Here is a 27,561-nt window from a genome sequence, read left to right as displayed (position 1 = left end):
GTTTTGTTTTGATTGTTTCCGTCCTCATATAATAGGTGCAGTTCTTTTTTTTTTTTTTTTTTGCCACTTATAAATTCTGGAGTCCCAGCCACTGAGGTGGCTCAGTGGTAAAGAAAGAATCCACCTGCCAGTGTAGGGGACACAGGTTCGATCCCTGGCCTGGGAAGATCCCACATGCCTCAGGGCCTCTAAGCCTGAGTGCGGCAACTGCTCAAGTCCATGTGCCCTAAAGCCAATGTAATGAGAAGCCCGCGCACCGCAACTAGAGTAGCCCCTACTCGCTGCAACCAGAGAAAAAGCCCATGCAGCAAAGGAGACCCAGAACAGCCAAAAATAGATAAATAAGTGAAAAAATTATCAGAAAAATTCTGGAGTCCGAAAGTACATGCACGTGTTGAAGGCTTTTGATGATCTTACTTCTGGAGGCTCACAGCTTCTGCCATAACCTCTACCTTAGAAGAGAGGGCAGACCAGACTGAAGAAATGCCCCGGGCATGAATTCCTGAGAGCCCTGGCATTTGGGAGGTGCTGCCAAGGCAGCCTCCACCAACGGCTTCCCACGCCTGGCCCCCCAGGACGCGGTGGCCACAGGGTTACAAGGCTTTCTTTCATCTCTGTCCAAACCTTCAACTGTCCTCACCACCCTCTTCCTTCTCTACTGACTGCCTTCTCAGCAGAATCCTCGCCTGACATGACTCCCCTTCCCACAACCTGGAGCCAGTTGCTTGACTCTAGGAAATGGAGCAGGCTGACAGACTTCTAAGCAGAGAAACCACACGTTTTCATGGAAAGAGAACTCTGGGGCTCAGAGAAGCTGAGTAGCTCACTGTTCTATAACCAACCACCGCTTGTCTTCAGGGAAATCATGTGAAGCTCCTTGACCTTCGGACTCTTTATCTGTAAAATGCCAAAGGTCATTCCAACACTGCTGACCTCACCAAGATGGATGTTCTGTGTGTGTGTGTGTGTGTGTGTGTGTGTGTTAGTCGCTCAGTCGTGTCTGAGTCTTTGCCACCCCATGGACTGTAGTCTGCCAGGCTCCTCTGTCCATGGGATTCTCCAGGCAAGAATACTGGAGTGGGTTGCCATGCCCTTCTCCAGGGATCTTCCCAACCCAGGGATCTAACCTGGGTCTCCTGCATTGCAGGAAGATTCTTTACCAGACATTCTGTGCAGTGTTACAAATTTAAAAACCTGTCAAGGGAAGCCAGGTAAACACTGAGTGCTTGCTTAGGAAAACTGGAATATTTGGGAGACTGTATTAGTTTGTCGTAGCTGCTGTAACAAATTACCCTAAACTGGTGACTTATAGCAACAGAAATTTACTGTCTCATGGTTCTGGAGAGAAAACCGGATTTATTGAGCCCAAATCCAGATGTGGACAGGGCCATGCTGCCTCTGGAGGCTGCAGAGAAGAAGCCAGGGCTTATGCTTCCAACTCTGGTGGTGCTGGCATGTCTTGGCTTATATGTGCATCACTCAAGCTCTGCTTCCTCCTCTTCTATGTGTATCAAATCTCCCCACCTCCCTCTTATAAGGACACTTGTGAATGCATTTAGGATCCTTTGGGATAATTCAGGAATAGTTTTTTTTTTTTTTTTCTGCATCAGGATCCCTAGTTTGTTCACATCTACAAGCCCCTTTTTCCTTAAGAGGTCACATTTAGTGGTTCTAGAATTTAGGACCTGGTATCTCTAGGTGATCATTATTTCCTTTTGTTGCAAAAAAATCTTTTTATACTTTGGAAAGCCATTTTCTTAAATTAAGCTAACTGTTCAGTTTTTAGAGGCACAAACATATAGGATTAATAAAGATGGCTCCTCCTCCCAAGCCAGGTCAATCAATGAATAGCTAATGTTGCAATCCCAAACTGCTTTCTACATCTTTTATCCTAAATGCCCTTCCTACAATGCTGTGAGATACAGCGGCGATTACTGTTCTACCCATTTTTCAGATGAGACTCAGAAAAGTTAAGCGATGTGTTCCACGTCATTGAACCAGGAGTTGTACGGAGGTCCTACCATCTTTTCTCTGTTACCCTGTGGATCGCAGAAGTGACAGGGACCCTCAGCCAAATTCCCTTCACGTGAAAATACCCACTGTGGCCACGCGGCCACCTTACCTGCTGTGACTGTAGCTTTCTGGAGCATGGTACATGAAGACGTTTCCTCGGACCGTCCTTGCCCAGTGGCTGGCCATGTCGATCACGGGGCAGATGATAAAGTAGTCTCTGGTGAGAGGAAGACAGAGGGGGGTGTCTAGCTATGTCCAGCTCTATAGACAACCATGCTGGGTAAAGGTTTCTCCCAGGTAAGGGTCCCTGGGCTACCAGCCCTTCTGCACACACCCATAGAGAACACACCTGCTCCTTGCACTCCCAGCTTTCCTCTTTCCCCAGCTGGGCCCCCTGCACAGTCCAGCCTGCTTCATGGATGGCCATGGTCACACACTGTGGTCCATACGACACATCTCAGGGTCAAGAGACCCGTGGGAAACATCTTCCCAGATCAATTTTACCCAAAAACTTGGGAACAAAACGTCTTATAGTCAAATAAATACAATACACTGTGGAGCTGAACATAATCATGAATTTAAAAAGAAGACAGAGACCTCAAGAGTCTGGGGCTACCAGGCTCTGAATCCCACACAGCATCTCTACGTCTCCTTGACACTCCACATCCTCAGCTGCGAACTGGGGCCCATGAGCCCAGCACTGCAGAGATTCTGGTAAGTGATGGACTCATGGAAGTCCATCACTGAGGAGGGCTGCCTCCTCCGGAGGTGGAGACCAGCACTTCCAGGGCTCACAGGGAAGGTTCTCAGAGAGCATGTGGCTGGTGGGGTGAGTCTCGAAGTGCAGATGGAGGCAGCCGTCTTCAGCTCATGGGCCCTAGAAGAACGGTGAGCAGGACAGGGGTAGGAGCAGACCTTCAGAGAGGCCCACCCTGGTAACACTGTGACGAGGACACTGGAGGCAGGGAGGCCTGTGAAGGCTGTTGCGTCAGCCTGGCCAGGAGTCTGCCTCATCAGTGAAGCCTTCCTGGGTTACCTGCCCTCCCTCAGACCTCCACTCCTGACCCCGGCTCATGGATTACTCTCAAAGACAGTTACAGGCTAAAGCTGGAACGGGAAGGAACATGTGTTTCTGAACTCTAGCCTGAGCTCTTTCCACAACATGGATCTGAGCCAGTCCCAACGTGGCTGTGAGAGTCTCAGGGCCCAGGAGTCAGACATCTGTGAGCCCTTAAGGTCCATTCTGGGGCTGGGCCTCCAGGAACAGCTGCTGGCCATTTGGTTCAAAGGGTTCAAAGCTGAACTCTCCACTGGAGGGAAAATTAGAGCCTTCTTGGGCCCTGAGGTCCCAGGGGGTGGTACAAAGTTTTATTCGGAGCCAATGATGCTCTGATTGGAAACCGCAGACTCTTGGGCAGAGAGACCAAGCAGGGAAGCATGTCTCAACACCCTTCAGTCCAGCTCTTTCCATCACAGGCAAGTTCAGCAGGGGCCTCCGAGCCTCGACAGCAGCTCTGTCCCCAGGGACGGAGAGCGAGGGCCAGCGTGGACCTCCCCAAGGACAGGAAAGAAGCCACAGGATGCCGAAACCCCGCCGACCAGGTTCTCCCCCCATGGAGGGGCGCCTGCCAGGGAACCAGAACATGCCAAGGGGGACTCACAGGTGACTCAAGAGCTAGAGTCCCCGCTGTGGTCTCATCCCAGGGGCTCCACAGGCAGAGAGACCCAGAACCTGGCTGTTTCTTAACTGTGATGACAGAGGCACGGTCTGCAGACGTGTGGGTTGGGGGCATCCACTCACCGCTCCTGGGTGGGGGACCTGGGCCGACTTCCCCAGGGAAGGAAGCTGGAGGCAGTGACCTTGAGCAACAAGGCCCATAAACAGTGAGTGTGAGTGTAGAAACAGCATCCTGGGGAAGGGGCACACGGCCTCAGGAGCCCTGCGTCCTCAATCCTAGGTGTGGCGTCAGGCACAAACCTTCCCCTGTCTAGGCCTGTGTTTCCTGTGCAAGGTGAATTCTGTCCAAAAGCAGAGTCACTTGAGGGACTCTAAAAATACATTTCATGCTTAGTCACTCCATCCTGTTGGACTCTTTGTGACCCCATGGACTATAGCCCACCAGGCTCCTCTGTCCATGGGATTCTCCAGGCAAGAATGATGATGTGGGTTGCCATTTCATCCTCCAGGGGATCTTCCTGACCCAGGGATCAAACCCAGGTCTCCTGTACTGCAGGCGAACTTTTAACCATCTGAGAAATATATACCAGCACTTATGAGGCCTGGGCTCTTGCCCCACCCTTCGAGTGCTCCCTACACGGTTCTCAAGGGTAGCCTAGGTCCAGACTGCTGGACTGGAGGACGGCGGTCCTCTCTGCTGGGTTGGGCTGTTCCCTTCTGTGCCAAGCGCCCCACTCCCTGGTTCTCCATCAGCACCAGCTGAGCTCAGCTTCTAAGTGCAGGGCGTATACAGCAGGCGCAAGTACCATGGAGGGAAGGAAGGGGTCACTGCTCGTGTCTCCCCCATGCAGGCAGGCAGCCCGCACTTTGGACTAAATGAGGGAGGCAGCGAAAAGCACCAGCACTGTGCCCCGGTTCTCCCCAAATGGCCTGAGCATCCCCACGCCCGCGTGGAGGCAGACCCGCGCGCCCAGGGGGCTCACCGCGTGGCCTGCTCCAGGGCACGGGAGAAGGAGGCGTAGTCGTCCGAGTCATGCTCCAGGGAGTAGTACCACGTGGCCGCAGCCTGCACACCGGCGTCTGCTGCCTCGCCACCCAGGGAGTTCTGCAGCGCCTGATAAAAGGCTGTTTTGCTACTGGTCCGGCCTTGACTTTCCTCAAATTGCTTGAAAAAGAAAAAGATACGGAAATCGCCCGATCAGATTCTGAAAGGCCTCGAGTCAGCGTCGCTCCAACACTTGGTTTAGAATGTTCTCTCTGGAAAGCAGTGGCAGATGGTGTGAAGCCCATGGGTACTAGAGCCAGACGCCTGGGTGCGAATCCCAGCGCTGCCTCCTTCCAGCTGCGTGACCTTAAACAAGCGCTGTACCTCTCTGCGCCCCCTCTCCCAGCCTGAAAACGGACAGAGCGGAGCCCGCCTCCACCAACCCAGGCAGGGCTGCGAGGAAGAGTAAAAGCTGAATACACGTGAAGCACCGAACAGCACGCCGGCAGCAAGCAAGCGCTCACTGAACGCCAGCCATTGCGGCAGGCTGCTCTTGGGTCTCACGGTGGGTGCTCAGCCAGCCTGTCACGTGGTCTCGTTAGGAGAGCAGACTCCCGTCTCCTTCACTGACTCAAGCAGTCAACGTAAGGATGTTCTCTGTACCCTCTTCTACTGACAAACCCACTCCAGGTCCAGGGCCAGCTGCTTGCCAGGCCTGGGAAACAGCCCTGAGCATGCTGTTCAGAGAGCCCTGATCAAGCGTCCCTGCTCTTGCGGGCCTCATGTTCTAGAGAGTGGAGGTGGAAAATAAGCAAATAGTTACACCGTTCATCCGGGACAGGTGCTATGAAGAGAAGCAGAGCAGGGTGAGGCCGAGGGCAGGGCGATTTCACAGAGGATGGGCGGGGATGGGGAGGGGTCCCCAGGCACCTCTCTGGGGATGGGCGTCCAGTTGCAAGTAAGTCTTTCCCCTTTCCTTCTTCCTTTCTTTCCTCCGTTCCTTCCTGTCTAGCTTCCTTCCCCCATCTTTCCCTCCCTCCTGTCTTTTCTTTCTTTCTTGTTTTCTTTCTTCTCTCTTCTTTTCAAAATCTGTTTTTAAACTGCAGTATCACTGGTCTATAACGTTAGATGACTTGGATGTGTACCACATTCTATTCCTACTTCTGGGTACCCGACCGTGAACTCCCCACCAAAGGTTTAGTTTCCATCCCATCACATACGCCTGAGACAGTAAATGAAACTGAAGTCAGTCCCTTTTACCCGTCTTCCCTGCCCCCACCCCCGCCTCTGATCACCGCTACTCGGCCCCTGCTGTGTCTACGCGTTTATTGTTGCTTGGTTTGGTTTGTTCAGTTGTTTGTTTCACCTGCAAGTGAAGTCGTATGGTATTTGTCTTCCTCCTTTTCCTTCTTCCCTTCTTTACTTGTCCTGTCTGCCTGGAAGAGCCTGGGGAGGGCCATGTTTCCCCCGCCAGGACTCAGTTTCCTTATTTCTGAAGATAAGGGGAGGAGAGAGATGCAGCTCCAGCGTGTGAGGCCCAGGCCCCTTGGCCCCTGTACAGTCCTGGGGTGTGTGTTTACATATTTCTAGACTCTTATGTCAACACCAACATGTGCTTATCAGGACTTCCTGACGTGTTTAGATTGTTTTCCTAAACGTTCCTAAGCACACCGGGCCTGTGATTAGAATTCAAGGAGTGGATATGATCAGTAAGGAATCCCTGCTGTCTGAGACACAACCCACTGGGGTCACGGGCTGTGCTGCCTTCAGCCTGGCTCACCAAGAGCCTGGACCAAGGTGTGAATCACTGATCAGAAGCACGTCTGCTGGTGGCTACACGCCAGTTTTGGGAGAGATGAAGAAAGGAGATAGGGAGAGGTGTGCAAAGATGGCTTAGTCTGAATTCTATCATAATGGGTTATTTCTTGGAAAAAGATCTGAAGAAAATATGGCAAAAAATGCTAATACCTGTTAAATCTGAATGTGCCTACTGTATCAGTGTTTATTATATCAACATGGGTTTATTATACAATGCATATATTATCAAATATTTCTGATCATGATCTATAATAAAAGACATTGGATACATGCGGAATTCACACACACTCACACTGAAAGGCCTGTAGTAATGTTCACAAGTAACACTCATTCTCGTTGTTAACATCTATGATGTATCTGACAGTTTTCATTGTATTGTATTGTATTGTAGTCTTGGTCTAGTCTATTCAAAATGCTTGCCTGCAATCTAATTGACTTCACAATCTTCTAATAGTTTAGGTGGAAACCATCATGTTATTATCTGCCCTTTTCTGAGTTTTTGACATATTTTATCCCCCAAATTATATTAGTCACCATTCACATAACTCCGATTATTGCTAAACATTTAGCATGTGTATTTCACTGAAATATCAAAATCACCATGAGTTGGGCAGTTGCATAGAATCACTGTCAAATTCCAACAAAACTTTAATATACAGGGCACAACACAGCTCTGGGCACACAAGGTCAGTAGATGTGAGTAATTTTTTTTTTTCTTGTCCCAGATGCAGGCAGGGGCCCCTGGGTGCCTTCAGGATGCTTTACTGAATCCCCAGGGGCTATTCTTGTTCTATTCTTGTTCCAGGACCACCGAGGAACCCCTGAACCACAGGACTCGGTGTGGTGCTCTGTAAGTGCTGGACAAAATGAACAGGGAAGACCTTGCCCTTCGTAGAGATAACACAGGAGAAGCTGCAAGTCCAAAGTCAAACCTCCTGGATTCAAATCCCCACAGCTGGAAAGACCTGGACTTGGATGCCAGCTTTGCTAGGTATCGGATGTGCATCACGGCGACTTCCTGGACCTCTCTGCCTTTGTTTTCTTCTCCGTGCCATGGGCACGATAACATTACCCTCTTAATTAAACTGTCCTGAGGTTACACGTGCACACTGTTAGCATGATGCCTACTGCTGGATGCATGCAGACTCAACCCTGGGCCCAGCTCAGCTGGCTCAGAGGAGCTCATGTTTTACAGTAAGACCTGATCCGTGCTGGTGCCCCTGGCTGTGGGGCCAGACCCTTGGAACTCCTCTTTGGAATCACTGTTGGAGAATGACTGACCTTGTCCTGGTGCTGCGAAAATTCTTTCCACAAAGAGGCCGCTTTTAGGAGCAGCACGCCATTAAGCCCCGGGCCTTACTAGAAGCACCTCAAACAGCCTGAACAGTTTCACAGCTAGAATGCTGAAAGGAAGGTCCCAGTTTCTGCTGTCACGAGACTGCAATTCATTTCACATTCTAACAGGACCTGAGTAGCTCAGACGAGCTGGACATGACAGTGTCCATGGTCACTAGTCTGGAGAGATGGCTGGAGCGTGGACCTGGGACACAGCGGGGCGTGTGTGGATGCAAAGGGGCCTGATTTCAGCAAGACCCAGGTCTCTTCCTGCTTGGCAGGGACAGAAGCACAGATGCCATTGCTGGTTTAATTAAAGAGGCAGCGGGAGGGAGTGGGGCCACCACGTGACTGCCAAGCCAGGGGCCAGTGGCACAAGCTGTAATTATGGGCAGGACCTTCCTCAGAGGCGGGTTTGCTGGGCGTGGGCTCATTAAGGGCCATCAGGGATTGGCACATCTGAGCCGCGTGGTTTTATAGGGCTGCCCTGAATATGCCCCACAGAACAGTTAGAGGAGCCCTGGGGAACATTTAGAGACTGCAGAGGGGTCCAGAGTCACCTTGCATGCTGGTGGCCTAGGGAACTGAATGTGGGGTTCAGACCTGGCTCTGTGTGTGGCCTCAGAAGATTCATTGCCCATTGGTGTCCCCAGCTCCACAAAGCCCCAGCAGGAAGCCCAGGAGCCCCTGGTTCTCCCCCTCCTTGAAGTTATGCAAAATGGTGTGACATTGTAAGCTGGAGGAGAGAGAGACCCAGAGAAGCATCTCCAAAGGCAAGCAGGTGCACGCTGAAAGGAGCAGTGAACGGACAAACATCCCCAGAATTCTCTAGAGTTCCAGGGTACCTGGAGACACAAATCCTCCTTCATTTAATGGGCATACGTCAGAGACGTACTGTGGCCAGAAGCTGAGGGGTTTGAAGTGAACAGGACACAGACCTTCCCACAGAACAGCCTGGTAAGGTAGAAGAGCTAACTTGTCAATGAATGAAGTGGTTGTGCAAACCATCGAGGGCTGGTGTCCAGCAGAGACGGGGGTGAAGCAGAAAGAGGGCGGGTTTGGGAAGCACACGATCGCTTCCTCACTCCCTCCTCAGCCTACCCTCATCACTCAGGCCTTCCCCTCACCCCCCTGAGACCGCTCCTATCAAGGGCCCCCGGGACCTACATCTTGTCAGGTCCAGGGGTCAGATCTCTGCCCCCATCTCACACCACTTCCAATGACGTTCTACCCTCAACCTCAGCTTCCTTTCACAAACACGTTCCTTTCTTGGCTTTCTGTGAAATCAAGATTTCTTGGTTTTCTTCCAGATCTGTATCTATAGCTCTGAACTCGCTCCTGAACTCCAAGCTCACCTACCCAACTGCTGATGCTACATGTATCCCCAGTCTGGGCCTGCCTCCCCTCTACCGTGTCTTTAGCCCTAACTTAACACACCAGCTGGCCCCCTGGGCCTCACAGTGGACCTCAGTCTGGTCTCTCAATCCTTTGTTATCTTTCCACAGTCGGTTTTCCATAGAGCCGCCAGAATGCTCTTCAGATTCACTGATCAGGAGTATCATTTTCTAGTTTGCACTTTCTGATAATGGCCCCCTGCAAGTAGAATCAAGTCGCTGCTCAGATGGCCTAACAGGTCAGCTTTCCGCTCTTACTGCCCCCTCCATCACCCACTGGGTTTAACAGCATCTGGCCTTCTCGCCTCTCAAACCAGCCCTGCCCCAGGGTCTTTGCACCAGCTCCTCAACTGGCTCCACTCACGACAGGCTCTTCTCACCACTCAGGACCAGAAGTCCCCTCCCCGACCTCCCTGCAAAGTGCTTTCCCCCATCGCTTCCTTTCCTCTCTTGTTACTGTTACAGCTTTCTTCAGAGCACATTCCATGATCTGAAACTCCTATTTCCTTTGTTTACACACCACTGCCACTGTCCTTTCTCTGGAACATAAACTCTGTGAGCCAGGAGCCTGATCTCTTTGGTGGGGGCTGGGGGTGGGGGGTTACAACGTTCCCCAGAGCCATGAGGTGAGCCCTCAGAGAGTTTGTGTTGATCCCTCCTGCCCTGACCACTGGGTGTGGAAGTGACCAGACCAAAGGCTGACTTCACCTTCCAGCAGGCCTCTGCCAGGTCCCGTTGTAATTGTAGGGGCCATGATAAAATGTTCCTTTTAATTTTTTTTTAAATCAGAAGAAAAAATTAATAATAATAATGAACATATACTAATGAATCCAGGGACTCCCCTGGCAGTCCGTGGGTTAACACTTCACCTTCCAAGGCAGCGGGTACATGTTCATCCCTGGCTGGGGAGCTCGGATCCCACACAACCCAGGGCCAAAAATCCAAAATATTAGACAGAGGCAATATTGCAACAAATTCAATAAAGACTTAAAAACTGGTCTGCATCAGAAAATCTTAAAAAAAATAAATAATGAATCCAGCCTGGCTTACATTCATCTTTTACTGGCACAGTCAGAAAATATTTTTACTGTTTTGGGGAAATGAGTCAAACCCGTTGATCCTTGGTTTTCCCTTCACAGAGCACAGGGGATACTGAGACTAGGGACACAGGTGAGTGACAATGCTAAGGGTCGGCTGGTTACAGCACCAGCGTGGAGGGGTCTCGGTACATACAGCTCCCACGGTTGGGTGCTGTCACCTTTGCCTGGAAGTCCTTAAAAAATAGGACTAAAACTACCCTATGACCCAGTAATCCTACTACTGGGCATAGACCTTGAGAAAACCATAATTCAGAAAGACACATGTAACACAATATTAATTGCAGCACTATTGACAACAGCCAGGACATGGAAGGAAGCTAGACGTCCATCGACAGGTGAATGGGTAAAAAGACTGTGGTATATATACACAGCAATGGAATATCACTTGGCCGTAAAAAGGAACAACGTTGAGTCGACTGAACTGAGGTGGATGAACTTAGAGCCTGCTATACTGAGTGAAGTAAGTCAGGAAGAGAAAGACAAATACCATAGAGTAACGCATTCACAGGGAATCTAAGAAAATGGCACTGATGAACGTATCTGCAGGGCAAGAGCAGAGACGCAGATGTGGAGGTGCAGGTGTAGACACGTGGGCCAGCGAGAAAAAGAGGGTGGGGCAAACGGAGAGAGCAGCCCGGTGGGCTTAGTCACTAAGTCGTGTCCGACTCTTGCGACCCCATGGACTGTAGCCTGCCAGTCTCCCCCGTCCATGGGATTCTCCAGGCAAGACTACTGGATGGGGCTGCCATTTCCCTCTCAGAGTAGCATAGAAATATATGCACTGCCATATGTAAAATATCTAGCTAGTGGGCAGTTGCTGTACAGCGCAGGGAGCTCAGCTCGGTGCTCTGTGATGACCTAGAGGGGTGGGAGGGAGGCTCAGGACAGAGGGGACACACACACACACACACAGAGCTGATTCATGTTGTTGTATGGCAGAAAGCAACACAACATTGCAAAGCAATTATCCTCCAATTAAAAATAAATTCTAAAAGAAGAAAAAAAAAAAAACACAAGTTCTCACTTAACTACAGGGTTGGTTGCCCTGTGCCCATTCAAAGACTAAAGAGATGCTAGCTCTCAGACTGGTTCAGCTGCCTGCATGGCATGGCTAAAGCAAGGAATCCCAACCTGTTTTTCTGATTCTGGGTCCTGGCTTTCCAGAGGGCCCCAGGATGTCTAGGGTCCGCACCCTCGCATCTCTTCACCCCAAAGGGCTGGGGATTCGGCGTGGCAGTCCCCGTCTCTCTCCACAGGAAATCCATGTGCTCCCTGAGACTCTGGCACGCCCCTCTGCTGTAATCTGTCACCAAAGGCTTGGTTTTCCCGGGCTGGGGCTCATGCCAGCTCCTGGGGCTGCCAGGTGCCACTTTCCAACTTTCAGATGGGCTGCCCTCCCCCTCCCAGCTCCCTGCAGGGCCCCCACCCCACCTGCTCCTGGATGAGGCCAACTCCCGGCCAAGCTCAGGGGCAACACGGCGGGGGCCGATTGCGGTTTTTTTCTCGCCTTCCTTGGAGATGCTTGTGCTTGGAGGGGAAGGCAGAGCATTGCCTCTTGGAACAAATCTGCTTTTGATCATGCAAATTAATGCCCGGTTAATGTAGGCAGACTGTCAATTTCACCAGTTAGGAAGAGAGAGAGAGAGAGAGAAAAGAGGGAAAAATCCCCACCACGGTGACTGACGAAGAATTTCAACGGAAAGCTGCTACTTCAGAAAATAAGATCGTTCTCTGTGAACAGAGCCATCGCAGGCATCTCAGGGCGCGGCGATGCACCACCGGTACGTGGTTAACTCTGCCGGTGTCATTAAGGCTCCTCGGGTGGGCCACAGGCGGCCTGGGGTGCTGGGGGCTGAGGGTCTTCACGTGGACTCGCTGGAAGCCCTACCCACCCTCTCTGGGCTGAGGGAATTTATTGGGTCTCCGCTGCTGTGACAGACGGGTGAGTCTGGGGCCTCACTTGGGGTGGGAGGTATGTCTATCTACCTCTCTCATGACTTTCCCTGGGAAGCTGGATGGTGTGTGTTTGGGGTTGGGCTCTGGATGGTACTGATGCAAGAGTGGAATGAGAGGAAAGCATGTGTATGTATCTGCCACGATTTGGAAAGCTGGTGCAGGTCAGGCGAGGTGGTTCGGTGATCATACACTCTTTGTATTCCTGCCTCCTCGGGATAATTCTCTGGACTGGGGACAATAGCTTTGATATTGATTGTCATAGCACAGTTAAAGAATCAAGGGAAAAGCTAATATTTATTGAGCACATGCTACTTACTGCCTGTATTTTTTTCTTTCAACATCTTTTTGGGGATATGTACTGATAATCTCCCGATTTTACAGATAGGGAAACTGAGGCTCAGGCTCTAGGGAGCTCAAATTCTCCTGATTACAATCCGTGGACACCCAGGACACTCTGGCGCTCTGCTGACAGACAGCTCAGGGGACGGGGTACCGGCCAGTTCCGTCATCACTGGGTCACTTCTGCTGTCGGTGCTACTGTGGGTCCAATGACCCCTTCTTCCCCACCTGCGCAGACGTCCTGCAGTAGGTGTCTGTCTCTCCAAACGGTGTGTATCAAACTGCCTTTTAATGATTTATTTTTGCCATTTTCTATTTTGTTCCTTGACTGTGAGCTCCTCGAGGGCAGGAATTTAATTTGTATTTATGTCCCAAACACCTAGCACAGTGTTGGGGGCACAGTAAGTGACCTTGTTAAGTGTCGCATGACTAATTGAACAGGTCTCTGTGCTGGGAAAACATGCTCGAGACTCTGTTCTAGTGGATCTGTCCTGCTTCTCAGCACAGACAGGGTGGGAGAGGCGGGGCCGATACGGATGGATGGAGGATTGGGGAGAAGGAATTGCTGGGATGAAGGTCCTTGGGGATGTGCCACCCGGGGCTTCTCCTTGATTAATGGCAGCTGGACTCAAGTGCTACAGAGCTGTCCAGGGGGAAATGGAGAAACCCACAGCCCAACCCTGAATGCAGGTCACGAGCAGGCTGAGACAAAGCAGGGTAACCCGGAGGGCAAGTGGGCACAAGGTTGTTGGAAATAAAAAGGGAACTTCAACACCACATTCAGAGGGCAGCTGGTAGCGTGGTTCCCACTTGGGTGTCCATGCTGGTCCATGGCAGCTCTGTGCCAGGCAGGACTCTGAGGACTCCTCTGGGCTATGATCTGTCTGTAGGGTGTAGATGGTGCTAGTGCATTTCCACCCCCTGATTTCCTAGAGTTGAATACAGAAAGCACCCCCGACTGGAGCCAGAGGACCTGCAGCGGGGACTCGGCTTTGCAAATGGCTAGTCAGGTGACCCGTCATGCGTGCGTGTTTAGTCGCTCGGTCGCGTCTGACTCTGTGGCCCCATGGACTTTAGCTCACCAGGCTCCTCTGTCCATGGGATTCTCCAGGCAAGAATACTGGACTGGGTTGCCATTTTCCTCGCCAAGGGATCTTCCCGACCCAGGGATTGAACCCAGGTCTTCTGCACTGCAGGTGGACTCTTTACCATCTGAGCCACCAGGGAAGCCCCTAGGTGACCTGAGGACAATATCAATGCTCTCAAAACATGTTTCTTCCTCAGTACAATGGTGTTAAGTGTTGCTTCATGAGTATGGGCCTCATAGCATTATGGCTGAGATAAAAGAAGAGTGGGGGAGGAATTGCGAAGTCCTTTGCACTGAGTGGCCCTGGTTCTACCTGAGTTCCTGTCCGTGTGAGCATCTAGCATGTTGTCATTGGTGGACAGCAAGCTCACGAAGGGGAGGTCGGCTTTTCCCAGAAGGCTGGGATAGAAATAGAGTGCCTTTGGAGTTGGACAGACTTGGATTTGAATTCTGACTTCTCTCTGAACTGGTTTCTCATTGGAAAATTAGTGATAATAATCCCTGATCCATAAGGTTGGTTGAGGATGAATTATTGGTTTTGGTCAACCCAATCTTTCCTTAAAGACTCCTAAGTCAGATCCGTAATTTTATTCTTTCAAACTAATAAAGATTCATCGAGCACTTACTGTGTACCAGTCACTTTTATAGGCACCAGAAATAGAGCAGAAAGCAAAACAGATAAAGTCTCTGAGCTCAGGGCGACTTATATGTGCTCACATTCTAGTGGAGGAGGAAATATGATAGACAAATAGATGACATTCAGGGGTACAAGTGCTGAGGATGGAGAGCAGGACAAGGGAGAGAAAGACTGCTGGGGGTGTGGTGCCCTCTGTACCAGAGTGGTCCAGCAAGTTCTTTCTGAAGGAGGTGAGGCAGTGAGTTACCTGGAGAAGAACATCCTAGATGGTCTAGTGGTTAAGAACCCACCTTCGAGGGTTCGATCCTGGGTCAGGAATTTAAGGTCCCATGTGCCACAGAGCTACTAAGCCAACGAGCCACAACTAGAGAAGCCTGCACCTGCAAAAAAGAACCAGCACAGCCAAAGAACATTCTAGAAGAGGGAACGGAAAGTGCCGAGATCCTGAGGTGGGAGTGTGCTCGGCAGATCTGAGGACTGCCACAGGGACCAGTTGGGCTGAAGCACAGTGAGCGAGAAGGGAGCGGCAGCAGATGAGGTCAGAGACCGTATCAGATAGCGGTCGTGATGGACTGGGGCTTTCCCCTGTGTGAGCTGAGGCCACTGGAGGACGTTGAGGAATGAAGGGATCTGACTTATCCTGTGAAGGGATTACTCCAGCCACGGTGGTTCTTACACCTCATAAGAGGCAAAACCAGAAGCTGGACGATGGTTGGGGGCCATTATAAAAATCCTGGAGAAAGATGATGGCATGGGTCAGGGTGAAGGCAGAAGTGGTGGGGAGAGAGGGCTGGAAACGTTCTGAAGATACAGCCACACAGACGTGCTGATGGAAAGCTGGGAGCAAGAAAGAGAGGTTTGGAGCCTGTGCCTGCAGAAGCAGGAGCTACTGTTTATTACAATGGTGGACAGTGGAGGACAAGCTGGTTGGGGCTGGAGGAGGGCATCAGTGGAATCAGCAGTTCCTCTGGCTATGTTAAGAGTGAGAAGCGATGAGACCTCTCAGTGAGGATGCCAAGTAGACCCTGGGCTAAGCCAGTCTAGGGTTCAAGGGAAAAGCCCGGGTGGGAGATAGAGAGTCGGGCTGGAGGTACAGGTCAGTCCAGGAGATGCAAGCATGTACACGTGATGGCTCTGCAAGTGTGCATTTGGCCCCAAGCCTGACTGTTACCACATCCTTCTTCCTCCCAAATTTCCAGTCAGCCCCTGGGTGAGTTCCCAGGGGGACATAGTCTCCCAAGACCCTGCCAATGGCTGCACTAGTGCCTGTTCACAGGAGGACAAACACGGGAGGGAAGTAAGACAGGGACAGTCTAACCAGAACGAAGGTGCTAAAGGAGCACTGGCTGGGACGGGTTTGGATACAAGCAGAGACCGGAACACAGCCGGGCGCTACTCCACCCGGACCTGCCGGCCAGGTCCCTGATCTGGAGCCTGGCCCCCTACCCGCCTCCTGATGTGGGCAGAGAGCTCTCGTCAGCAGACACCATCTTTCTTTGCAAGTGGACCAAGGAAACAGCTCCTTGAAAGCCTCTAAAGGGAAACTCAATGAGAGGGATGGAAACACATTGCTGCGGAGGGTTGCCAGTTCTCTGGATCTGGGCTCCCTGCCATGGGGGCTCTGAGAGTCAGGGCAGAGCTGGCAAAATCCCAAGATGCTGCCAGGAGAGGAAAGACCAAGGCAGCCACAGACCATCCTCTTACACTGGGCTGTCATCACCCCCAAGATATAAACCTGAGCTGTCCTATGGTCAACCCTAGCACCAGGTCCATCAACTGGGGACCAACGTGTCCACATTGCTATATTTAAAACGGACAACCAACAAGGACCCACTGTAGAGCACAGGGAACTCTGCTCAATGCCACGTGGCAGCCAGGATGGGAGGGGCGTTTCAGGGAGAATGGATATATACGTATATGTATGACTGAGTCCCTTCGCTGTCCACCTGAAACTCTCACAATATTGTTAATCTGTTATTCTCCAATATAAAATAAAAAGCTTACAAATTAATAAATAAAAGCTCCCCTCCCCCGGTTCCAGTGGATGGATGGCTTTTCCACCAGGAGTTAGGGGTGTCTAGGAATTTGCTGCCGGGGCCTGCTTCCCCCTGTCTAGGATGCTCCCTAGGCTCCCAGGAATGCAGTTCTTCCCCTCTCCCTAAGGTTGGAGATGGGCTAGGATGCATTTTCAGTGCATGGTCCAAAGGCTTAGAGCTTAGAGGATAGAATATCTTCTGCACAAAGCTTCCCATGTCCTCCCCTGCCGGGTCATGTGAAATGAGGAACTGCATGGAAGGGACTCCAGGGCTGATGCACACGTCTTTCCAACCTGCCCGTGCTGTAGGGCACTGTCTCCCACATGGAGGATGTAGAGCGTGCAGCAAGAAAGGACATTCATTTCTTTCTCATGCTTTAAAACGTTCTGTTTTTGTGAATCTTTTATAACAATTGGTATAGGACTATGCATGTATACTATTAATACTCGAATGACTAAGCTTCCTACTTTTTAATTGATGACAGACTTGATCAAAAGTAATTTGAAGAGCCACTGCTTTAAAGAAAAGCCCAGGGCTAGTGGTGGAGAGTGGCCTTGTTTCAGCCTTTCCTCAGTGAAACTGTCAGTCTGGTTCATAACCAAGTTGCAGACCCTCGAAATAAAGGGCTGAGTCATAGATGGATGCGTGGCAGAAAAACGTAGAGATGGATCAGAGGCAAAATTCCTTCTCCATGGCTGTGAGCCAACCAATGGAAGCTGACAGTGAATAAGCTGTGCCGTATGCCACCTCCTAATACACACACACACACACACAGCTCTCTATTTATACACATATACATGGTATTGTTGTTCAGTCGCTAAGTCGTGTCCGACTGCAGCCCCATGGACTGTAGCACGCAAGGCTCCATGGGGTTCTCCAGACAAGAATCCTAGAGTAGGTAGCCATTTCCTTCTCCAGGGAATCTTCTTGGACCAGGGATTGAACCCGTATTGCCTGCATTGGCAGGTGGATTCTTTACCACTGAGCCACCAGAGAAGCCCATACATACCTGTATAGGCACATATATATGCATATATGTTATAGATAATGTGTACATATGTACATTAGTAATGTTCATAATACTAAATTCATAGTATTATGAAAATTCTTTTTCACACCGATGCACCTCCTGAGATAGTCCACGTTAATTGCTGTTTATTCTTTCACATAGAAATATATACAATTATACACACTTACATATTTACAGATATACACTGTTTTTTTAAATATACGAATACTACCTTAATTTCACACTCCTCTGGGTTCTGACTTTTGTTTTCCATTCAATAACATATCACAGGCATCCTCAAGACAGGAGAGATGCGCCTGGTTCATTCTTTTTAGCATCTACATTATGTATATCCAATAGTTCATGTGTATCTTCATTCAGTTAACCACTTCCCTGTTCATGGATATTTGAGTTGCTTCCAATGTTTTGCTATAACAATTAATGCTGTGACTAATACCTTTATATATTAACATATCTCATCTCAAAATGGTAGTTTGCATTTTTTTTTTCTTTTGCTCTAAGATAGATTCCCCCACAGGAGGTAGATTACCCAAGGGAATAGAATAATCCAAAGGATGAGAGATCCCATTCAGTTGTGTTAATGATCCTTATTTGCTGTTATTAATTCCAATGATACTGCCTTATATAGAGTCAAACTGAGCCAACATTGACTGTCTGTCCTCTGTGTGTGTCATGAGCTGGGACCACCATCCCAGGTTGACAACCTAGAGGGCCATCAGGAACAGAGAAGGGGGTGGGCCAGGGGCCAGTGTGCCCGACCCCTTCCCAGGGGTGGCCACATCCTAGTGAGGAGTGATGGCCTCTCTGGTCTGAGCAGGAAGCATATGCTCAGGCAGATAAATGACCCCACGAGTCCCTCACACTCTGCTGTGTCTCCAAACAAGCCACAAGGCTCACATTTGGGCTTCCCTGCCACACTGCCTTCATCCACCCACCTCTCCTCCTAGGCTCTGTGGGATAGGCATCCTTCGTGGGTACAAGGGGTATGCACAGCTGGAACCCTGAAGCTACAGACCTCTTGAGTCAGCCTTGCTGACGGTTTCCCACTGTGATTCATACATTCACAGATGTAGTTTCTGGATGTGTCTGTGTCTGTGTTGCTCACAGCACAGCAGGTGTCTTATTTCTGAACCCCACCCCCACTACCATCTCCTAAATTCCTTACAGAGCTTGTGTACATGTAGTTTTCCAGTGACTGTCTTGAAAATAACAAGCAAGCAAGTCCATGACTCTTGACCAAGGTCTCGCTTAGGTCCAGAGTCACTGGGCCACACCCTAAGGCCCCTCCCACCTACCTTCACAGCCTTGGCTCTGTTGATGAGCCCGTCGTCCTGAGAACTTCCAATGAGCAGATCCACCTTGACCCGTGGGGCTCTCTGCAGCACTCGGGCTGGGGTCTCTCGGAGGTACTGGCCGTCGACCACCGGACCCCAGTAGTGGAAAGGACCACTCACAGCCAGAAGCTGCATCAGGTGCAAAGTGGTGTCATGGTTTATATAGACTTCATCCTCAAAAACTGATACTGAAATAGCCAGTTGTACTGCTTCACCAGGGGCTTCCCCAGTGGCTCAGTGGTAAAGAACCCCACCTGCCAATGCAGGAGATGCAGGAGATGAGGGTTCAACACCTGGGTAGAGAAGATCCCCTTGAGAAGGAAAGAGCAACCCACTCCAGTATTTTTGCCTAAAAAATCCCATGGACAGAGGAGCCTGGCAGGCTATAGTCCAGAGGGTCACAAAGAGTCAGACACGACTGAGCCACTGAGCACAACACAGTTGCTTCGCTTAATCAAGTCTTAACCATAATGAGCACCAATGCTGGCTATTCACCCAAAGCTCTACTGGGAAAGAGAGTAACGTGGCCAGAACAGCAAGCAGGCAGGACACCAGGCCACAGTGCTGGGGTCAGGATGGCGAGTCTTACTCGGAGCAGTGACTAGTCCCTAGGAGAGCATCCCAGAACCTCCCACCGAGATGACAACAAATCCACTGGGAGGAAGGGTAAGCCTGAGCCTGTAGGGGATATGGATCGTGATGGTGGCCAAAGGCAGGACATGACGGGAAATTTATCAGCTTTAGTCACAGTCTGATTAGCTCATATTTGGAAGAGCTGAGGATAAGACTTGCTCCAGGTCCATGAGTCCAGGCCCGCTGCAGAAGGGATGAAAGCCTCAGCTCAGATGACAAGTTATTCTTTCTAGAGTCCCCTTTGTCAATATCAGGGCCAGGCAGGGAGCCTGGGGGCTGTAGCACCATCTTTATACGTTGGAGAAGAAGCACACAGCTGCCATGTCTAAGGGGCATGGTGGCCTCGCTGCACTGCAGCCCTGTCCACAGTACTCAGTACATGTTACTGTGACCTGACCAGGTGACACCATGATCCCAGCAAGACCCTTTACAGATGTCACTTCATCTTCTCTACTCTGTAAGAGTCCCGTTATTAACCCCATTCTGCATGCATGCTCGTGTCTGAGTCTTTGGGACCCCATGGACTGTAGCCCACCAGACTCTTCTGTCTATGGAATTCCCCAGGCAAGAATACTGGAGTGGGTTGCCATTTCCTCCTCTAAGGGAATCTTCCCAACCCAGGGATCAAACCCAGGTCTCCTGGGTCTCCTGCATTGGCAGGTGGATTCTTTACCACTGAGTCACCTGGGAAACCCTATTATCCCCATAGTACAGACAAAATCTGGTGCACAGAGACCAGTCGATCCTCAGGACCCGAGTTTGGTCCATGACGTACTGCAGCCCAGGCACAGCTCAGGGAGGCGGGGGGGTGGTCAGGGAATATGCATTTGGCCCCAGCTGGTCACCAGCCTACTGCGTGGCCTTGGGTGGGTCCTGTCTCCTTTCTGGCCTGGTTTCCACTTGTAAAAGATCCCTCCGTCCCCAACTCACATACGAGTGCCCACCTTGGTCTGGGCATCATTGAGGATTCTGGCCGGCTCCTGGCGGAGGCAGGACACCATTTCTTGGACAGACGAGCTGGGGCAGCCAACCTCCTTTGCCAAAGCAGCTGCCTGTTGCCGAGCCCTCTCTGGCCTGATGACCGCGGCAGGGGAGAGCGCAGAGCCACCCTAGAAGAGAGAGCAGACTCAGAGCCCAAAGTCTAGATCATCTCCCACGCCCTGCTCAGCCCAGAGACCCCAGGGCTGCATCAGGGCTCTGCGTCCTTCTTCCAGGTGTGGGAGTCCCAGGACCCTTCCCTCGAGTGCCCATAGGCGTCTGGGAGGTCAGGGCTGCTCAATATCACATCAACATGCTGTGTGGTCTTGAATGAGTCTCTCTGGGCCTCAGGTTTCTCACCTGTGAAGTGAGGGCAGTAGACAGAGTGGTCTTCAGTCCTGACTATGAACTAAGGTTGTGTGTGTGTGTGTGTGTGTGTGTGTGTGTGTGTGAGTCATGCAGTCCAGTTCTTTGCGATCCAATGGACTGTAGCCCACCAGGTTCCTCTGTTCATGAGATTCTCCAGGCAAGAACACTGGAGTGGGTTGCTGTGCCCTTCTCCAGGGGATCTTCCCAACCCAGGGATGGAAGCCGGGTCTCCTGCATTGCAGGCAGATTCTTTACCATCTGAGTCACCAGGGAAGCCCAAACTAAGGTTGCATATTGAGACAAAGAGTTGACGGTGGTTGAGCAGGGACAAAAATCAGAACTGTCCTCTGAGAAGAGGACTCCACAAAAGGTGGGTACATCCCACCAACGCCTCCTGAGGATTTCTTAAATAGCAAGCTTTCCTGGCTCGGTTAAGATAGAGTCAGACTTGAAAATAGATGCCTACCTAGAAGGTGATGGAAACACAGTCATCGTGAAATAAATTGTATTGGCAGTCATTGTAAGTCTCCGTAAAATCTTTAGGTCTCTGGGAGCATTTTCTAAGAAGGCAGGTGGTGGTTGCTAGGTCCTGGGCAGTGGGTCTCAGCCTGGACGGTTGGTGGGATTGGATCTTCCGCCCGGGGTAGAAGAGTTTAGCTGAGCAGGGTAGGATCCTGGGGCCTGTCCTCTGTGGGTCAACCCCTCCCTCCAGCTCAGACATAGGCTGGGGCCCCCCACGGAATCTGAGACAGCCAGGGCGGGACTGCTGGCATCACCACCATTTCTCACAATGCCACCTCTAACAACAGTAGCAGAACGGCCATTGACTGGAGACTTCAATTAACTTGAGTTAATCTTGTTTTATCTCATTGGGTCCTCACAATAGCTGTGTACCTTAGCAGCTGTTACTGTCTCCATTTGATAAACATGGTAATAAAGAAACAGGGAAATGAGCAACTTAGCCAAGCACAAAAATCTTATCAGAGGCAGAAACAGCCTGTGGCTTCTAGACAGTCAGGCTTCAGAGCGTACTGTGCTCAGGACCCCAGGAAGAAAGTAGAAGGGTCTAGATCAATTCCTGGGTTGGGAAGATCCTCTGGAGAAGGGAATGGCTACCTACTCCAGTATTCTTGCCTGGAGAATTCTATGGACAGAGGAGCCTGGCAGGCTACAGTCCATGGGGTCACAGAGAGTTGGACATGACTGAGCACACACCCACATAATTTACTTAAGCTTCACAATCATCCCATGAGGCAGGGGGAATTATCATCTGATTTTGTAGATGATGGGGGTTAAGGCACAGAGGGGCTCTGTGGGTCTCCAGTCAAAGACTTGCTCTGAGCTTCAGCATCTGTTAACCAGGGCAAGTCCTAACTCCAGGTTTAAGCAGTAATACAAGAAAAACACCAACCAACCCAGGGCCTGGAGGTCAGCAATGGTGGCAGTGAATAGGTTCACGATGGTTGAACCCTCACCATCATGATGGGTTGAGTCCCTGGGCCCTTGGGTTTGTTTCCAATGATGAAGACCACCGCAGATGCTCAGTCTTAAGGGAAAACACACACACACTAATACACACTAAAGATATTCAAGGTCAAAGCCCCATGTTCTAAATTACGCACTGAGCTGCCAGAGTGCAGGAGGCTGAGGTGGGCTGGTTTGACCCACGGGTAGGTCGTGAGGAGACGTGGGTTTCAGGAGGGGGCCCTCTAATGTGTTCTACACTTTCTACAGATATAAAAAGCCAGAGTCCCTGATATGGTGAGGAAGTGGTTAACAGCGTGGGTCACACTAATATTGCCAAGAGGCCTCAGAGAACGTTTTTCTCTGCAAGGACTTTGTCTTAATTGATCTTTCTGAAGGAAACCATGTTCTTCATGGAAAATCGGTGGTTAAATAAGCCAACTGCCAGCTCAGCCCTCACTTTGAAGCACTTGGTTGAAGACAAAGAACTGCGGGTGGGAGGAGGGGGTGGTACGCAGAGTTGTGCAGAGAGAGGGGGCTTAGGGGGCAGAAGAACCGGGTTCAAACCCCAACCCTGCCGCTCACCAATGAAGTGACCTTGGGCCAGTGAGTGGCCCCCGGGGCCTCAGTTTCCTCATCTGTAAATGCGGATGATGAACCAACTTCACAGGTCACTATGAGGATGCCCAGAGAAGGGGGCAGCGTCCTCCCCACGGAAGGCAGAGAGGTCTCCGCTGCTGTGGGCACCACGGGGCTCCGCGGACCCGGGACTGGAGTGGGTTCTCTCCAGCCCACCCTGTCACCCCAGCCAGCCATCCGCAGCTCTGGGCCCGGACTTTATCTAAATCTGACCTAGCTATCGAGTGGCAATGAGTTTCCGCTTTTTTTTTTTTCTTTTTAACTTTAAAAATAGCACAGGGCAAAAACCACAAGTGCTGACCACTGCTTCTTCGTTCTGGAGCCTCCAAACATGGGAAGGTATCTTGACCTCAGTCAGCCACAACGGTCGCTTCAGAGTCAGGACCTGCCCTTGGGCGAGCGCAGGCACAGACCACATGGTCAAATGGAGAGGCACCTCACGATATAGTCATACACACACACGCACACAAGGACACACACACACACACTTACCGACATACATTCTCACACAGAGACACAGATAGAAAGACACACGCAGACACACTCAGAAACACACAGGCACTCAGCTACACACACAGACTCTTGACTGGGACACCTCAGTGAACCCCTCACAGTCCTTCCCCGGAAAGCAACAAGGAGGGGTAGTTTCTGTGACAAACGTGCCATCCCAGGAGGGCCTGGGGGCCCTTCCTTTCTTTGGGGGGTGAGGAGGGGGGCTCTGGGTGGCAGATGAGCCCTCCAGGAGGTGCAGGCTCCTCTCACTGCCTCCCTCACCCTTCTCTGACCACCCCCCACTGTGCATTTCTCACCCGTGAGGTCGCGGGTGGCGGGGGGCTGGTAGTGATGATCACTCGTGAAGAGCGAGGGGGTGGATGGGAAGCTGGGTGCCCGCTGGGGGCACAGTGTGGAATCAAGGAGTTAATTCATGCTGAGACCTTGTGAAGGCGCCCTGCAGGGAGACGTAACAAGGATGGTGGCAATTCTCATTTAAACAGCACTCACTATGTGTCACACGCTCCAGGACGCTGTGCTCATAAAGGTTGACTTACTCTCAAAGAGCAACCCTGCAAGGTCGGGGGGGCGGCGAGGACTGGGTTATCTGAGCCTTACAGGTGATGAAATTCAGGGCGGAGATCAAGCCACTTGTCCTGTGTGTCACAGCTGGAGAGGGACAGCACCGGGATTCCAACCTTCGCAACCTGCTCTAACCTTGTGCGTCCTCTGTCTTATGCCTCTGGTCGCCGCCCTTTCCATCCCTGTGTGAATGTGAGGTCAAAGCAAAGCGGAAAGGCATGGTCCGGGGTTTGGGCCCACCAGGGTTTTGACCCCAGCTCTGCCTGTGGCCATCTTGCCAATTCCCTTTGTCATGTTGGGCTTCCAGCTCCTGATCTGAAAAATGGGGCTATTTTCATGAACATTCACAGAGCTGGTATGTGGATTACATAAAATAATGGAAGCCAACTACTTAACATGGAATTATCATTCAGTAAAGTTAGTTGTAATGATCATGGTGGATATTGTTATCCATGTGTTTAACTCCTACAATTTGACTTATTCTCAAGTCACTCAAGCCTGCAGTTACACACCAAGTGACAGGTAGGTAGCAAGTCCCTTGTGATCTCTGTCCTGTAATTCTGCTCAAGCTCACTTCCTGCTTGTTGAAAATATGGACTGTATCCAGCAGGATACACATATTAGTGGCCTCCACATGAGGCTCTCTATCATCAGGGTTAAGAGAACAAGCAGAAATTCATGTGCTTTCAAAGATCAGAGTGGGAAGAGATCTCTCATGCCCAGAAATCTCCTCCCACTCTGGGCATGAGAGTAGTCCAGAGGAAGCTGCTCAGATGTAGGACTTGAGTGGGCTTTGACGGAAGGAAGTGATTAGAGAAAAGGAAAGAAGGCAGGTGGCCACTCTTGAGGGAGTAGGCAGGGATGGCAGGTGAATCCAGGGGTCTGATCACCCCAAGCAGCTAAGGGGAATGGGAGCTGGTTTCAGGAATCCCAGAATCCCCAGATTAGGACTTCAGTCAGTTCAGTTACTCAGTCATGTCTGACTCTGCGCCCCCAAGGACTGCAGCATGCCAGGCTTCCCTGTCCATCACCAACTCCCAGAGCTTGCTCAAACTCATGTCCATAGAGTCAGTGATGCCATCCAACCATCTCATCCTCTGTCACCCCCTTCTCCTCCTGCCTTCACTCTTTCCCAGCATCAGGGTCTTTTCCAATGAGTCAGTTCTTTCCATCAGGTGACCAAAGTATTGGAGTTTCAGCTTCAGCATCAGTCCTTCTAATGAATATTCAGGACTGATTTCCTTTAGGGTTGACTGGTTGGATCTCCTTGCAGTCCAAGGGACTCTCAAGAGTCTTCTCCAACACTGCAGTTCAAAAGCATCGATTCTTCAACTCAGCCTTCTTTATGGTCCAACTCTCACATCCATACATGACTACTTGAAAAACCATAGCTTTGGCTAGACAGACTTTTGTGGGCAAAGTAACATCTCTGCTTTTTAATATACTGTCTAGGTTGGTCATAGCTTTAAGATTAGGACTTAGAACTCAGAAACACAGGTACTAAATGAGTTATCCAGCAACTGTGTAAGTGAATGGATGGATGAATCAATGGGTGGATTAGTTAATTCTCCTGAGTAAGAGAGGCATGTGCACAGAGAGGTAGGGAGGAACAAATGTGAGACAGCTTTAAATTCAGCCTAAGCAAGACAAGCGATTAGAAAGCAGTAAACCCCGGGACACAGGCAGGTACCCCCACAGGCAACAAGGAGTTAGTAAAGGCTTCTGAACGGGGTGTGACAGAAGGTATTTTAGGAATATTCTTGGGTCATTTATTTTTGCATCTCAGTGCTGAAAATGGTGCATAGCACTCAGTAGCCCCTCAGCAAATGAGCATCAAAGCCTCTGGAAGGTGAAAAATTCTGATGGCAGAGGTTGGGACGGGTATTCCCTTACCACCAGAACCTAGCACAAAGCTTGGTGCACAGCAGGCCTTCACTAAAGATCGGTGGGCAGAATGGAACTCAAGTGAATGGCTGGATGGCTGACTGACGGCTGCGTGGGATGAACAGGAGAGGTCCTGTCTGAAGCAGGGATTACCACAGAGGCTTGTGTGGGTGGAGAGAGGGGTGAGGCATGAACCAGAATATCACTGCCATTGCTCTGCATTGGACCCTCTCCTGGGAACGGACCCAAACCTGGAAACTTGCCACCAGAACATCATAGACTGGCTGGGTTTATTGTTACTGTTTGGTCATGTCCAACTCTTTTGTGATGCCATAGACTATAGCCCACTAGGCTCCTCTGTTCTTGGGATTTCCCAGGCAAGAATACTGGAATGGATTGCCATTTTCTTCCCAACCCAGGGATCAAACTCGAATCTCCTGCATTGCAGGCAGATTCTTTTTACCACTGAGCCACCTGTGAAGCCCCCTAGCTGGACTGGGGGACATCACTGAGGCAGACAACTCAGAGATAACTCTGCAAACTAAAGCAAGAGATAGACTTCAAAAAAAAAATCTTCTATACGTGCAAGTTAATATTAATATTGCTTTTAATCTTTTCTACACTGAAATCATCTTCTTTTCTTGATCCCTAAAAGCATGAGTTTCACTCTGATTTGTAACACTTTGATTCTGGCAAAATTTCAGTCAAAGGGATGATAATTAACACAACTTTCATCCGGAGACCCTAGTCTTCGGGGCATTGGAGCACACTGCCCCCTTCCTCTGCTTCTTTGGAATCAGCAGTTCTTGGTTTTAGTTGGTGGGAGCCCAGGGAATTTGGATGAAGGAAAAGGGGGGTATCTTAAACCTTGTTGGAGAACTAAATGGCAACCCACTCCAGAACTCTTTGCTAGAGAATTTCATGGACAGAGGAGCCTGGTAGATTACAACTGAGGGGGTCGCAAAGAGTCAGACATGAGTTAGCAACTCACATACATAGCCCTTGTTAGTGTCCTTTGAATATCAGACAAAATGATGCCCTTGAAGCATCTTAACACCAACTGCAGGGATGAATTATAGCCTAGGAGAGCTCGTGAAAGACAAAGCTCTGCGAGTGCTGCTTCTTTTGTGGAGAAATGCATGTGCACAGAATACGTCACCTCTCCGAGCCTCAGTGACCTCCACTATAAAGTGCTGGCCTCACAGTCTTGCTGCCAGAGGTATCGAGTATGCTGCGTGGGGAACTCAGCGTGGGACCGGTGCAGGGCAAGGGAACGGCCCACTGGCTCTCCTGCTGTTCCTCTTAGGACTATGGGTCTTCCCAGTAGGACACACCAGCCTTTCACTGACTAATTCTGAATTGCCATGCCCTTTAAAACTTTGAAAACAACTTCCAGTGTGGAAAAACTGGGCGAGCAATTTGTGAATCAGGGCCGATGGCAAGAATCAACCTGCAGGAAAAGCAAGCAGCCCAGTTCCTCTGAGGAGCAAGGAACTGAAAGGAGACCTGGCTTCCCGGCCAGTCTGCTTCCGCCCTGCCATACGACCCCTGCTGGGTCCTCCTCACCCTCTCTTCCCCTTCCATCTCTCCACCTTTAAAGTATACAACTTTTAAAGGGAGGTGGAAGAGAAGGAACATTTTATAAAGTAACTTCTAAGAGCCAGGTCATTCCTGCACATTTTCTCATGTGATCCTAGCAACAGCCCTGTATGGATTACCATCCCCACTTTACAGATGGAGAGACTGAGGCCCAGGTGGGCAAGTACTTTGTTCAAGGT

General features: G+C 50.5%; 1 protein-coding gene across 1 annotated transcript in view; it reads right to left on the bottom strand.

Annotated features, from left to right (window-relative positions):
• TG (thyroglobulin) overlaps positions 1-27,561 on the bottom strand; it is a 235,284-nt gene that overhangs the window by 20,718 nt on the left and 187,005 nt on the right. The window contains exons 42-45 of the mRNA XM_086337437.1: positions 20,320-20,484; positions 18,704-18,871; positions 4,675-4,856; positions 2,123-2,230 (exon numbers count right to left, since the gene is read on the bottom strand). Of these exons, the coding sequence (XP_086193563.1) occupies positions 2,123-2,230; positions 4,675-4,856; positions 18,704-18,871; positions 20,320-20,484 (623 nt within the window). The remainder of the gene's footprint in view (positions 1-2,122; positions 2,231-4,674; positions 4,857-18,703; positions 18,872-20,319; positions 20,485-27,561) is intronic.

This window comes from Bos grunniens, chromosome 14 (genome assembly GCF_055505025.1).
Source record: "Bos grunniens cultivar Pamir isolate PY7600 chromosome 14, Bosgru_T2T1.0, whole genome shotgun sequence".
NCBI lineage: Eukaryota > Metazoa > Chordata > Mammalia > Artiodactyla > Bovidae > Bos > Bos grunniens.
The sequence above is the reverse complement of the archived record's forward strand: the minus strand, read 5'-3'. Positions and strand labels throughout refer to the sequence as shown.